At 40.0% G+C, this 13,712-nt stretch overlaps 1 protein-coding gene across 2 annotated transcripts; it reads left to right on the top strand.

Annotated features, from left to right (window-relative positions):
* The first annotated feature begins 4,581 nt into the window (after nt 1-4,581).
* Nucleotides 4,582-12,043, top strand: MFAP3L (microfibril associated protein 3 like). 2 transcript variants are annotated; one of them, XM_042829754.1, is made up of 2 exons: nt 4,582-4,947; nt 8,235-12,043. In XM_042829754.1, exons 1-2 carry the CDS (start codon nt 4,665-4,667, stop codon nt 9,089-9,091), a joined length of 1,140 nt encoding a protein of 379 aa, XP_042685688.1. In that variant the 5' UTR covers nt 4,582-4,664; the 3' UTR covers nt 9,092-12,043. The 2 variants fall into 2 exon arrangements, with proteins under 2 accessions (XP_042685688.1, XP_042685687.1); XM_042829753.1 differs by having other exon boundaries at nt 8,232-12,043.
* The last annotated feature ends 1,669 nt before the right edge of the window (nt 12,044-13,712 follow it).

Raw genomic sequence — 13,712 nt, 5'->3', positions numbered from 1 at the left:
TTTTATTGACTAGCAAATGACTAGAGATACAGGTCAGGAAGTTGCTGCAAGATGTATATGAGTTGTATTTCTCTTCATCTGCTATCTGGACCCTAATAGCTTAATCTTTTCATTAGGTAATTTTCACTCTCCTAGGAACTGGCAATGAACATCCCAGCTTGTGTATCATTATGATGAAACAGTGTTCCTTCATTTGCATTCCTGTTCCAGTGACACCTGTTAGCTTTTACTGTTGCCCACTTTGAAAAGGCATTGCCCATGGCAACTAAGAGATGGATTGGCCTGAAGAGGAAATGTAATATGTAGTTAAAAAAAAATAATTAGCATTAATTTTGTTTTGTAGCATCATTCTTGATTGTTATTTATAAAGTGAAACTCATTTCATTTTCTTGGTCACTTAAAAACTAAGCAAGACAGCATTGAGATGTTAAAGTTGTAGGTCTATAATTTATGCATTTGAACTGACTTTTTGTGCTTCACTTCTGAATTGAATAACCTCACAGTTAATAGGATTATACATTATTCCAAGTACAAGAACAGGCAAGTCTTACAGGAGCATGCAAGCCAGGAAAAGGTATGCATCACTGACTTACGTTGTTTTGTGCTGTCATGTCATTCTGCACAAATGCACTGCTTTAAAATGTAGCACCTCACTCACAGTACTTTTCCTTTGCAGCAGTAATACTGGGAAGCAAAGTCATCTATGATGTGAAAAAGTAAACGGTCAGTCACAACATTTCTCTGAGTCATTTGTGTTTCCAGCCAGTCTGCTGCAAGTGTCTTCTATTAAGACCATCAGTGGCTTTGGACAGAGAAGTTCTAGTCTCAGTTTTGGTCCATTTCACAGTCAGGACTGATACCATCAGCCTGCGGCTGTGCTTGCTCTCAAGCCTATTCCAGGCAACTTCTCTAGATAAAAAGGCAGAGATAGCACCACAGAGACAGCTGTCCTGTCACTTAGAAGAAAAGCCTATTGCAGTTCCCTCACATAGCTCATCTTGTGCTGTTTTTGAGCAATACCCTGTGTTACGATGTCCCCCTTCACAAGCATCCTGTGTTACTCTCAGTCTTAAGGAGTTCTTGCAGGAGTCTTTAGTCTAGCCAGTCTAGCTGTTCTCTGACCAAGAGTGAAATTAAAAGGTTATGAATTTGGCAGCCTTCATAGTTTTCATTATGAGCCACAGTTCAGTAAAACCTGTCATGGCCAAGAACCAGAGCAATTAGCACTGTGCCCACTTCTCCCATACCCTGGATTCTCATGTGTCTTCACTAGAAGTGGGCTGACATCACTAGCAGTCCTGTTTCAGTGCCCTGAGCCTGCCTTTTAGTTGTGTAATTGAATCAAAGCCCATTGCATCCCTTATGTTTAAGAAAGCAGTGACTCCCAGAGTTGCTTTCCTTAACATCCTCAGCTGCTGCTGCGCGTAAGGCAAAAGCAGGATGGAAACTCTCAGGACATCTCCCTTTGCTGCACAGTCTGGTGTCAGCACATTTTCTACTGTTTCCAATTCTCCTTCCTGCTTTCCAAACCTGACTACGACGTTTTTGGTCCTGCACAGCAGCTTAGCAGAGGGTCCAGGATGGATAGTTACCCAAGTGGCTACCCTTTAACTTTCTCTTAATAGGTGGAGCTGAGAAAACCTTTGGTTTCTTCCATATTTTTTTTTTGTTATCCACTAACAGTGCGTAGGATGCACACCAAAGAAAAGATCTCCTATTCTTCGTTGCCTAGGAACATTTGTCTAAACTAGCATCTCAAAACACTGTTCTTCAGAGAGATTTCTCTCTCATTCTTCAGATAAAACCAGATGACCATCAATAGGCCTTCCCTGGATGGCACATGAAAGCAGCAGCCACCACTCCCAAACATTCTGTGTTAAGATTCCTGCTTGGTTATTGCTCATAGCAGCCATCAAACTGTATTTATTTCAAGCAGATATGCACCTGTGAAGGCATTAAGTGCTTTCATAGCATTCTGCATTCCAGGAACATACATGAGAAAGTACATTCCCAAGAGTAACACAAGTAGGTATTAATTTCCCACAGTAGATGTCAATTATTTTGTCTCTATATCTTAACTTTTACTGCATCTATGTGTGATTCACTTGCGTTGTGCCAGAAGGAGGGAGCAGCTGTTATTTTCAGACAAGTTATCAGCCCCTTTGACCACGCTAACCAGTCAGATTTGTTACCACTACACAAAGGTGCAGATTTTGCTTTCATGTGCTCTGTGTTAAGCACAGCTAAACACACAGAATAGGTATCCTCACACCATTTCTGCCACCGCACACTTTCCAAAACATCCATCCATAGCAGCCCAAGCACAGCAGGGACTCACTGGGCCACCAAAGCCACCAACCAAACTGAGCTTCCCAATAGATTGAGGGTCCTATTCACCTGCTGCGTGATGTTTCATTTCTGTCTAGGATTCAAATTATTTTCTGTACCAAACAACAGTTTGGATTGCTACAGATTTTTCTGCCATCAGAAATATGCTCACACACAACAAGAACAGGCTGCAGTCAGTAATTAGCAATAAAAGCTTGAGCAGTTTATGTTGTTCCTTTGCCCTTCCTACTGTCTTGTACCAGCCAGTCTTTGTTCCTCCTTCCCTTGCCAGGAAGTGTGACATGTCTTTTGGCTTTTCTCTATGGTGCAATGCAGATCTATAACACTGTACACAAACATTTTATAGACTGAATCTATGTAACCATAGAGAATGGCTGTCTCCAAGGTTGATGGAATAGTAGAAATTAGATGTAAATAGTTGTTGAAGTGAATAAGCAGATTTGAAGGACTTTTTCCAAGGCAGAGATTTAGACACACTGTGCCTATCTATAGAGAATGTCTAGAATTTAGACTTTTCACAGTTTGCACAGAGGGAAATGGATTTCTGAAGTGATTGTTCGTGTGGTTTTACATGGACAGGACAAATGAGATTTGCATGTTAATTTAAGGTTAAAAATAATTCTGCCTCATCAAGGCAGGTATTTCCACGTTCAGTATTTAGGAAAACTGAGAGAAAATGAGGGCAGACTTGAAGCAATGACAGCCATCCATACCATTCATGCAGCTTCTCAGAAGAAAAAAAAAAACCACAAACATAGCCTTTTGTTTCCAGTAATGATCCATCCCACAGATTAGAGAAAACTAATCTGCTCTTTTAGTAACAGCTGTATCCATTTGTACAAAATCAACTTCATTGCATTACAGAGAATAGGGAATGGAGAAGAAAACAGCCTAAGACAAATTGAACCAGTGAAAGACAGTGATGTTGTTTTCTTTCTAAGTAAAGAAGAGGCTTTTATTTTAGTTTTCCTTGTTTATGTGTAATTTGCCTAACTTTGTCGGCAGTCATTTCTCCATGCTAAAGCAGATGAGGTACCATGACATCAAACGAATCTTCAGTACAATGTAAACAGTTTTGCAAGTGAAATGTTCGCTTAGGGCACATTTGTTGGATACTAACTGTGACCTATGTTTAGATTGCAGATAGATGTGATAGATGTTCAAGATGTGCCTTGAACACCTCCAGGGATGGACGGGGCATCCACAGCCTCTCTGGGCAGCTGTTCCAGCACCTCACTCACTCTGAGTAAAATTTTGAGAGGTGCTCATCTTGAGGTCAACATTGTGCCATCAGTCAGTGGCAAATGCCCATTGTGTTCTCTGGGAGCATAATAAGGCCAGTAGAGAGCACTTTTGTAACTCCCTCTCCTCTGTCTACAAACTGAAGTCATTGTTAAATAAAGGGCTCATTGTAGATGGTTAGTTGAGGAAAAATATTGTTGTGAGAGCGTGCAAAAACGGAACGAGCAAAATACTTAAGGCCACATAAGGAATAGAAAAGTCCCAGCTTCATTTGTACCTCAAGGCAACCTTGCCCATAAGCATGTCACTAGCAAATATTTTTCTTTCCAAATGTGCTCTAAAAATGACTTTATGAACTACTAAATACCCTCTTTTACCTATCTCCTCCATGTTACATTTTATCTCAGAAAATCTGGAAAAAAAAAAAAGGGAATGGTTTTAGATGTTCTGTTGTATGCTCTACTGTATTCAGACAAAACTGAATGCTAAGGGCTCTAACAGCAGCTCCAAAAACCCCTTCCTGGAGTGGTTCTTCCTTCTGACACGTTCCACATTTCAACTAAGACTGTGCATGACAGAGCTGCAGCACTGAACTGGTAGTGAGAGCTTTAATGTGCTGTACCTTTGTTCCCCTGTTGATTTTGCAGGTGTAAAAAAAAAGAAAAAAAAATCTGTAGAACTTTTGGAATAAAATTGTAGCTGCTGCTGTAGCTAAATTGCTGCTAAGTGTCTAGGTGATAAAAGCTTTCTCCTACGCCTGCTGCTCTGAACAACAGGAAAATGTATGCATCTTTTTCCAGTAAGAAAAAGGCCTGATAACATTAGCATTTAGACAAGACATTGAGCTGATGATTGTGAAATGCATTAATGGATGTGTCACTGTTTTAAAGGAGCACATCTAATGGATTGCTTATACGGGCCATCTCATTATACTTCCTTATTTTTTTTAGGATATTAAAAAAAAAATTGCATGGATCAAAATAAGGCTCTCTTGTGACCTCCTCACCTCAAGGGCCTACATTGTACAGAACCAACTCCAGTTTCCAGCCAGCTGCGTATAGCACTGAAGGAAAATGAACATACTGAGCAGGCACCACTCTTCGTGCTTTCTGCCTACCATACGCCTTGTCATCTTACTAGCAGCTCTGACAACTGCTGAGGATGTGACTAACAGCACTTTCAACCGCACTGGCACAAACACAGGATCTGTGCCTGTGGTCATCTCCCACATCGACCACATCATAGTCAAGGAGGGGTGTAGTGCCTTGATTGACTGCAATGTCCAAGGTAGCCCTAGTCCACATTACAGATGGTACAATTCCAACGGCCGCCTGCTCCAAGAGGAAGAGAATAAAGGTAAGGTTTTTAATTATCAGCAATGTAGCCTGTCTTGAGACACTTCTGATTTCAGCAAGTTAACTAAAAATTAACCTTAATTTAATAACTGCACACTGGTATTTTCCTGCAGGAAAATATACAAATCGTATCAGCTATTGTATGGGAACAGCTGAGTCAGGGCCTGAACCTCCAGTTGATCACCTGAGGCGAGCCATGAGTCAGCCAGAGGAGCACAGGTGAAGGCAATTCAGCTGTGCTGCCTCCTAGACCTATTGAAGAGCTGGCTACCAGGGGGGAAGGATCTCTTCTGGAGATCTGCTCTGCTGGTGTTTTGTGAGTGAGCCCAGGATAGGGGCAAGCCTTCTATTTATTCTCTTTCGTTGTCTGCTTTGCCTAACTCTCTTGTTTATTTTGTGATTGTAACATCCTAATATTCTTTGATTATACAGCTATAAATGTTGTGTACGTCTCAGAAGAAAATTTTTTTGTAGTGTGTTATTTATAGCAAACCGTAGCAAGAAGCTGAAATGCTTGTATTGTAGGCAGGCTTCTTTTCAGTGGAAGACTTCAGGTTTGATCCTATTATTCATTCTCTTCTCTTTGTTCTTCTCTGACACCATGGAAGACAGAAAAGCTGTTTTCCAACTCAAGGAAAGATTTTCGTGGCATATGGGAAGAGTTCATAGGCACAGTTTCAAAGAAAGTAACTTCTTGCTTGCTCTCCCCATCTTTATGTACCTTGACATGTGTGAGAAACAGGAGTTGCTCTGAATAACCAACGAAGAAGTCTATGTAGGGGCATGTTATAGTTGGTGTTACAGCTGGAAAGATGATTATGGTGAAAATGGGGAAAAAAAACAAGCAGGGAAGGAGTGCTCTGGTGCTTTTAGTGGCAATGGTGATGAGGAGACAGTTGGACTGGATGATTTTACATGTCGTTTCCAACCTTGTGATTCTATGATTCTATGCTCACCTGAATCTGAAGATCCAGGTTCTCGGGAAGGACTCCACAGAGGAGGGATGTCCAGAAAGAGACCCTTCCCCAGTGGCAGTCAGCCCTTAAACGGGGGCTACAGCTTCACCTGTGCTCCCAGGGCTGACTCAGGTGATCAATCAGTGGTTCAGGCCATGGTTCAACAGTTCCCACAGCGGGCAGTGGTTAGATGGACGAGCCATGTGTGAGCCATTCTGGCTGCACTAGGACTGCTGTATTTGCCAGAGACCTTCATTTCACATGAGCTTGTTGTCCTTAGGTACAAGGAAGGTTTGGTGGATAATTGTACTTTTAGGGAACATTTAGTGGGGGGGAGATGGAAGGTGTTTTGTTCCTTTTGTTCCTGTAATGCTTCTATACTGATTGCTTTGTTCACAGCACGATGAAATAAACTCTTAATAATTTATAATAATTGCAGGACAGCTTGTCTAAATAACAGCTGAACTGAGGGACAACTCTATGGAGTTACGGAATTATGGAAATGATTGACCCAACTCTAAGTGCTACAACAGCATATCTATAACAATCTATTACAGAACAGATTGTATTTCACATTTGAATGTTTTATATATATATGTATTTTCTATAGAGCTGGAGAAAGAAGCTGCTTGACTTAGTTAAGCCGACGTAATATGTGCATGGTCATAGGACCACATAGAGAGTTTTGCTAGGGCTTACTAATAGAAGCTTTCCTGTTTAGCTAGGCATCTAACTTTTGATCTTAGTGTAGTTGACAGAGAGGTAGCTGCTGACACAAGCAGTCAGGTAGATAAGCAAAAACTTTGAGCAAATCAATGAAAATGCAAATGTGGTGTAAGAAAATGTAACTTCATCTTGGACTTTCAGCACTGCACTTGTTTAAGAATACGGTTCACGTAAGAAACGTTCCCTAGCACAAGATGCATATGTGTGGTTAGGCTGAAAAAGGTGTTCAGCTGTTATAAAAAAATATAGCTATGACACCTTATCTACTTATTGTTTTCACATGTGGATTACATTGTCTGCCAGGGTCTTTGAATCACAGTTGAGTGCTGTTATCTCACTTGTAGTAGTTGGAGCCAGAACTCATCAGCAAGATGTCTTGTCAGTTTACAGTGAATAAAGACCTACTTTGCCAACACTACAATTCAAAGAAATGCCCAGCAGCCAGTACTGTGCATCTTAACCCAGAACTGGAAAAGGAAGTGTTACAGATGTTGACACATCCACTGTAAAACAGTTCTACTCAAAATTTCTCCATCTTCTACTGATTGGAGTGATTTCTTCTATGTGAAGTTCTGGTTTAAAATCTAATATTTTATTTATTCTATGTGTGTTTAATTAGGGAAAAAAATCCACAAAAAGGATAAAAGCCCATACCTGCTATGTATTAAAAATGGGTTTTTTTTGGACTGTTGAGTTTCAAAATTGCCCAAAGATTCTTCCTGGAAAAAAATAAGGTAAGAAATAGAAGAATCTTTTGAACAACAACAGAAGAACTTTGATGGAAAAGATAAAATAAATGTAGATATGAGATGTGCACCAGCCTACAGCAGGACTGCAGCAATGTGAATTTATATCCACTGCATTGGAGTTTTCTGTTATTTTAGTCCTTTCATCACAGATCTGCTGTCTTTGGTCAGCTACTTCAATAGATAGAAATTACAGCAAGCTAAGTTAGATTTTAGGAAAAAGAACTTGAATAGTAAGGATAGGTAAGCACCTGAAATCCCTTGTTGTGGAAGACAATAGAAACTCCATCACTGATTTCAATAGATGCCTATCAGGAATGGCTTGGGGCTGTGTTAAGGAGGTAGAAGATACTTGAGTCTGTACCTCTGGAATTCTTGTCTTTTTAAAGTTTACTTTAACAGAATTACATAGGTTACTGTAACAAAACACCAAAAATAACCCAATGAAGATGCAATAAAATGCACTGTCAGGGAACAAAACAAGTAGATTTTTCTGTCTCACAATCTTGTTATTGTTCTTTGAGGACGTGGGGCATGTGTTTGGGAGGCTCTCTGGGATAAGCTGCCATCCTTTTATCTGTCTGTGAGATGTTCGTAGATGTCATATGTATTGACTGATTTTTATGAGACTCTTTTAAGGCATGAAATTATAATAGATTTGAAGTCAGTGTCTGTGATTTGTTAACTAGCGAGGAGATCTCCGGGAGAAACCCTTTTGTGACGGCAAATTCTTTGTTTTCTCATCCATGTGATTTCCCTTTTCCAAAATCTGAAGCCAGTTGACAAAGCTGAATTGTAAACTATGCTAATCACGTGAACGAGATGCTTCTAAGTAAGTTATGTGTTCTCCTTTCCAGCAGGAAAATGGTGGTTTCTTGACAATGGGCTCCTAAACATTACCAGCGTGTCTTTTGAAGACAGAGGTAAATACACGTGTGTCGCATCTAATATGCACGGCAGTGTTAACAATACTGTGACTCTGAGGGTCGTCTTTACTTCTGGAGATATGGGAATCTACTACATGATTGTCTGCCTTGTAGCTTTCACCATTGTTATGATACTGAACATTACGCGGCTGTGCATGATGAGCAGTCACCTGAAGAAAACGGAGAAAGCAATCAACGAATTCTTCAGAACGGAAGGAGCAGAGAAACTCCAGAAAGCCTTTGAGATTGCAAAACGTATCCCAATTATCACTTCAGCCAAAACGCTCGAGCTTGCCAAAGTAACACAGTTCAAGACCATGGAATTTGCTCGCTATATCGAAGAGCTTGCTCGGAGTGTGCCTTTGCCACCTCTCATCATGAACTGCAGGACTATAATGGAAGAAATTATGGAGGTTGTCGGACTGGAGGAGCAAGGACAGAATTTTGTACGGCAGACAGCAGAAGGCCAGGAAACCGCTGAAACAGATGAGCTCTACACGATCCCGAATGCTTTGAAGCGCAGTGACTCTCCCACAGCTGACTCTGATGCATCATCACTGCATGAGCCGCCGCAACAGATTGCAATAAAAGTGTCGGTTCACCCGCTGTCCAAAAAGGACTGCGTGGACGGTCAGTCACAGGAAAGTGTGCAGTTGGACACCAAGGAAGAAGACCTTCCTCAAACACCAGCACTTCCAGCAGAGCCCGCTCCTGAGCCTTCTGCCGAACTGAGTTCTGATGACACAGCATTGGCAAATGACACGTGTGTTATATATGAAAGCCATGTATGATAGTTACTCCTGAATCTATGCATAGCAGGAAAATCAGGTGGAGCTCTTTTAAAAATACATATTGTACTTGCCGCTAAGCCTTACCAGGAGACTATCATAGCAAAGCATGTATGTGGATTATTGGCACTTTCTTCTCGGTTTGACTTTAATTTATCATGATGTATGGCAGAGTAATTGCTAATACATTAATACTATTTGCTCTTTTGGATTAGGAGTATTTCCAAGAAACATTTACCTCAGCGTTTTCTAGGCTGGAGTCACCTGTAGTGGCCACCTGGAAGTCACTGGTAGTATTTGATGTAGGACATCGAACTTACTGAACACAAAACAGGTTTTCATTTTCTTCCTTCACAGCCATTATTTTCCATTATTTTGCAAATACTGTCTGGTGAATTTGAATTATTGCCCAAGAGGCAGCGCTCCTGTAGCCAAATAAAGTCCTAATAGATTACTTTTACAAAGCCTGTTTGCCGAGCTGCATTGTGATTGAAAAGGCCATTAAAGAAAGTTAAAATGTTTGCATTTCATTTGGGACCGGCCTGCTTAGGCACAAAGGAAGTAGTTTTCCCTTTTCCACTGAATGAAGATGCCAGGGAGTGGGTAGGCGGTTTTTTTGGGTTTTTTGTTTTGGTTTTTTTTTCTTGTCAAGAACCAACTTTAAGGTGTATTTTAAAGATAGGAAAGCCCTTAAGCATCTTACGAAAATTTGCAGTCAGAACCCTGGAGGTTTTTTCTTGCATTTGTTTGTCTGTCTCCAACTTAGCCTGAGGTTTGTAAGGAAGACAGTTGCAAATATACAGGATGTCTTGCTTTGTAGTAATTTGAAGACACACAGCTGCATTAATAATCCTGCAAACTCCAGTAGTCGGATGATGACAAGGGTGAAATGCAGAAGGCACCTGTGCTCGGATTCTCAATTTTGTGCGGATTTTTATTCTGGGGATCAAGTCTAAATTTATCTGTGAGCGTAAGTTGGAGGATGTTATATCCAAATTAAAAAAAAATAAAGGGTGCTGTGAAATTACAATGACAGTCACACAAACTGTTTTACTGTGTTATAATTTCTTTGATATTTGAAGAACCTCCTGCATACGGTAGGATGTTTCCTACTTGAGAACGTGTGACTCTATCCCAGTATAACTTTTAGTATTGCAGCAGTTGGGACATATTAAAAACAAGATAGACATGTATGCCAGGAGTGGAAAGAAAGTGGTCTTTTGTATTGCAGACAGGCAATAAAAAGGGCCTTATTTAGAGTAAGTTTGGAAAGAAAGCATTAAAAGGACAAGTTTCTTTAGGGTTAATAGCATGTTACTTCATTATGTGAAGCATATTTAATTTGGAACTAAGGAACTTACTATTACCTAGTAGTTTTCAAGGAAGACTGTGGTGTATGTATAGATATTCAAATCTGGAATCTAGTAGATTGGAAAAAATAAGTCACATAGGTCTACAGAGAGGTGATGCGTGGATGGCTCTCTGGAAGTGTTACTCAAGTAGTCATATCTACATAAGGTGTCCTTTGGAGGTAATCAGCTGTGTTAGCTGCACAGCTCATCGAGACCAAGCAAAGTCAACATGGCAGCCATCTAAAAAAAGACACTGATAACAGATTGAGGTTGTCTTCGTATTAAAGAGCAGAGCTTCACTAGCAGTGTAATACAGGAACACCTTGTGACTCACCTTTCCATGGTTACTGAAAAAATGCTTGTTTAATGAAGGACTTGAGATTTTGTGATAAACTCATGAAAATGTCAGCATTTAGTTGTCTAACATTGGTGCTCACCGCTGTGGTAAACATCTCTACAAAATGCATTTGTGTGCATCCAAAAGGAGACAGGCAAGGGCAAAATCCCTCAAGGAATGTGGCTGGAAACGTTTTAGAGAGAAGCAATATAAATCTAGAACGAGAGGTAAGAGCAGCATGAGGAACCTCACACCTGACCAGTGTGATTTCAAACACTTGTGGTGCAAGCTTATTTCTTTGTCTGAGTCCAAAATACATTTCTGTTCACTGATCGTATCGGTTTTTCTTCAAATCACTCACTTTGGTTCTAGTTTGAAAGAGAGTGAGGGCAGGAAAAAAAAAAAAAAGAAAGCAGGGACTTGCATTAAATTCCTTTTATTCACCTTGAGCTCCTGGAAAGAGGCATCTTGGTTTTTCTGCCTGCCCAGTATTTACAAACAATGGTGACACACTGTATTAGTTAGCTGCTTGGTGCCCAACTAAGTCTGCTCAGATGATAAAGCATGTTCTCCTTCAATAATTTTAAAATTGCACTTTAAAAAAAAAAAAAGTTTCAAAAGTAAACTATGGGATTTAATTTTGTTTGCTTTCTAATTACCGATTTTTCCAGTGGAGACCAGACCCTTTCATGCATTCATGTGGTGATTGGTACAAGGCCATTCTGTTCCTGACTGCCTGATCCCATTTAGTGTCTCTGTGTAAACTTCCTTGAAGATACAGTTCATATTTTTTTCCAAAGACTGCCCCACGAAGAGCACGTGTTTGTATGCAGACAGGCCTTGGGAATCATTTGTGAGCAACAGTAACTTGGAATGGATGCGTGCAATAGGTATGGTGCTGAATTTCTGCTGTTGCAAGGTCAAAGGGAACTTCCCAACTGACTTTGCTGAAGCTGAAGTCACTGATTGCCAAGTCTTTACAGCCAGTCTGCTGTAAAGCTTTTGGGCATAGAGCTTGGTGGTTCTACTGGAATAAAACACAGAACAGTGCTGTACTGAAAGAAAACACAGTAATTGTTTTGTTTTATGTATTTCTTCTCTTTTATGTGTCTACTACACCTGAAAGCATAAAGCTTTTTCAATGCTTCCAGGTACTTCCTTTGTGGGAGGTACGTGGGCTGCAAGATCCAAACCCATCTTTCCTCTTCCGAATTTTCTGGCTGTGTTTTCCTAAAGTAAGCAATTTATATATATATTTTTTTTTTTTTTTTTTTTTTTTTTTTTTTTCCAGTGTTTCCTAGGGAATGGCTATTTTATGTCACAAGAACACTAGTAACAAATATAAAATTATTGATGGTTTGAAAAAAACATTAACATTTGCATTGTTGTGTATTTTTGTTCACATTAAGTACTTCGGGGATGTTAGGTAATCTGTTGTCATATTTGGACTCTGCACACCTTTTGCTGTACTGTTTTGTTTATCAAGCAGCAATTGTTCTTAAAGTGCTCAGCACTTGGAAAACCCTGTCTAAGAAAATTCACATTTTAAAAGCATACGGAACAACAGGCCTGCTCAGAAAGGAAAGGAAATTTGCAGAATATATTTATGCTATTTAAAATGTTTTTGCTGGAACTTCATGAAAGATGGCTAGATTTCTGCAGCACAACAAATCAATGTGGGATTTGATTTTTGACACTCACTGTTCTTTTTGCACTACACGTAAGATTGTATTAATCAGACCACTTGAACACTGTGCTCGCTATTTACTGACAGCATTTTCTTTCTGATCAGCACTTGTTTACTGCTGACCCTCTTCTGTTTTCTGAACGTGTATGCTTGTAAGTCTCCCCCTTTCACTCATTTTTAAAGACTGTCATTTCAAAATTGTGAGAAAGGATAGATCAGCATTTTATGCAGGTTTGTTGGTATTAGGTGAGGCATAGCAGTTTGCTCCTTAAAAACTACTGTGTTATCATCATCAGTCTTGCTGAATGGCACATACGGGCAGATGTTGATTTTTACTTTTTTTTAACAGCGCCTGTTTTATTCTATCGTGGGTACAATGTCCATTCCTCCATTTGCAGTTACTTTCTGACAAAAGTACTGTAACGTAATCAGGGCTTTCTGACCTTCAGTTTGATTCAGAGCAACTCATTCTGAGAAGTATTAAGCGTTGAATTTTAAAAGTTCTCATGGCCTATCTTGGCAGCATGCTATTTCAAGAGTATGTCATCCTTTGTGGGACAACTGAGAGCTTCTTAGATGGAAAGGAAATGTTTGCACTGAAGTATCCTGTAATATTTCATTTGTTATGAAATCCTTTTAATTTTATGAGAAATATGAGATAACAATGCTCTCTGGAGAAGCAGCTACTGTATTTTGATTTAAATAACTGCTACAGTTTTATAGTTCGCAGCCGTAAACCACAGAGACCAGTTCATGCTCTAGTGGCAAAAGGAATTGTGATCCAGCTTGTAAATTGGTCATTGATTCAAATAAAGAATTTGCACTGACTATGCTGAGTTTGTACACACTCAAAAAGATGGCACTTGCCTTATATGAGTACACCAAGGCTACAGTTCAAATGAAAGTAAACTATGGCTTTCATTGTACGTGTGCTAATACATCAGAACTTTGATCAGGAGAAACAGTTATTTGTCTAGACATGAGTTTTAATAAAGCTTTGAAAGAGAGCTGTTGTCATTATTCAGAATATAGACTAATTCTTGTATGAATAGCCCAGTCTGCTCACATTCATAGCATTTTCCCTCTGGAAGCGTGTCGGCACTTCTGCCTGTAACCCAAAGGACTTTACGTCAGCTGTCTCCTCGCTGAGCGCTGTCATTGGGCCCTGCCAAAAAGTCTTGCTGCTCTTTCAGAGTGTCTCCTCTGCCAGAGGCGCCCTACAGAGTACTGGAATGGAACAGAAGTATG

Source organism: Centrocercus urophasianus, unplaced genomic scaffold (genome assembly GCF_019232065.1).
Source record: "Centrocercus urophasianus isolate 14NV4802_14NV808 unplaced genomic scaffold, USGS_Curo_1.0 seq_32, whole genome shotgun sequence".
Lineage (NCBI taxonomy): Eukaryota > Metazoa > Chordata > Aves > Galliformes > Phasianidae > Centrocercus > Centrocercus urophasianus.
This window is presented reverse-complemented; position numbering and strand designations above follow the sequence as displayed.

What these genes read in the sequence shown, in the direction of transcription:
- MFAP3L (XM_042829753.1), top strand. Translation starts at nt 4,665, where the DNA reads ATGAACATACTGAGCAGGCACCACTCTTCGTGCTTTCTGCCTACCATA. An exon ending in CCAAGAGGAAGAGAATAAAG is followed by an intron (nt 4,948 to 8,231) that starts GTAAGGTTTTTA and finishes TCTCCTTTCCAG; the next exon opens with CAGGAAAATGGTGGTTTCTT.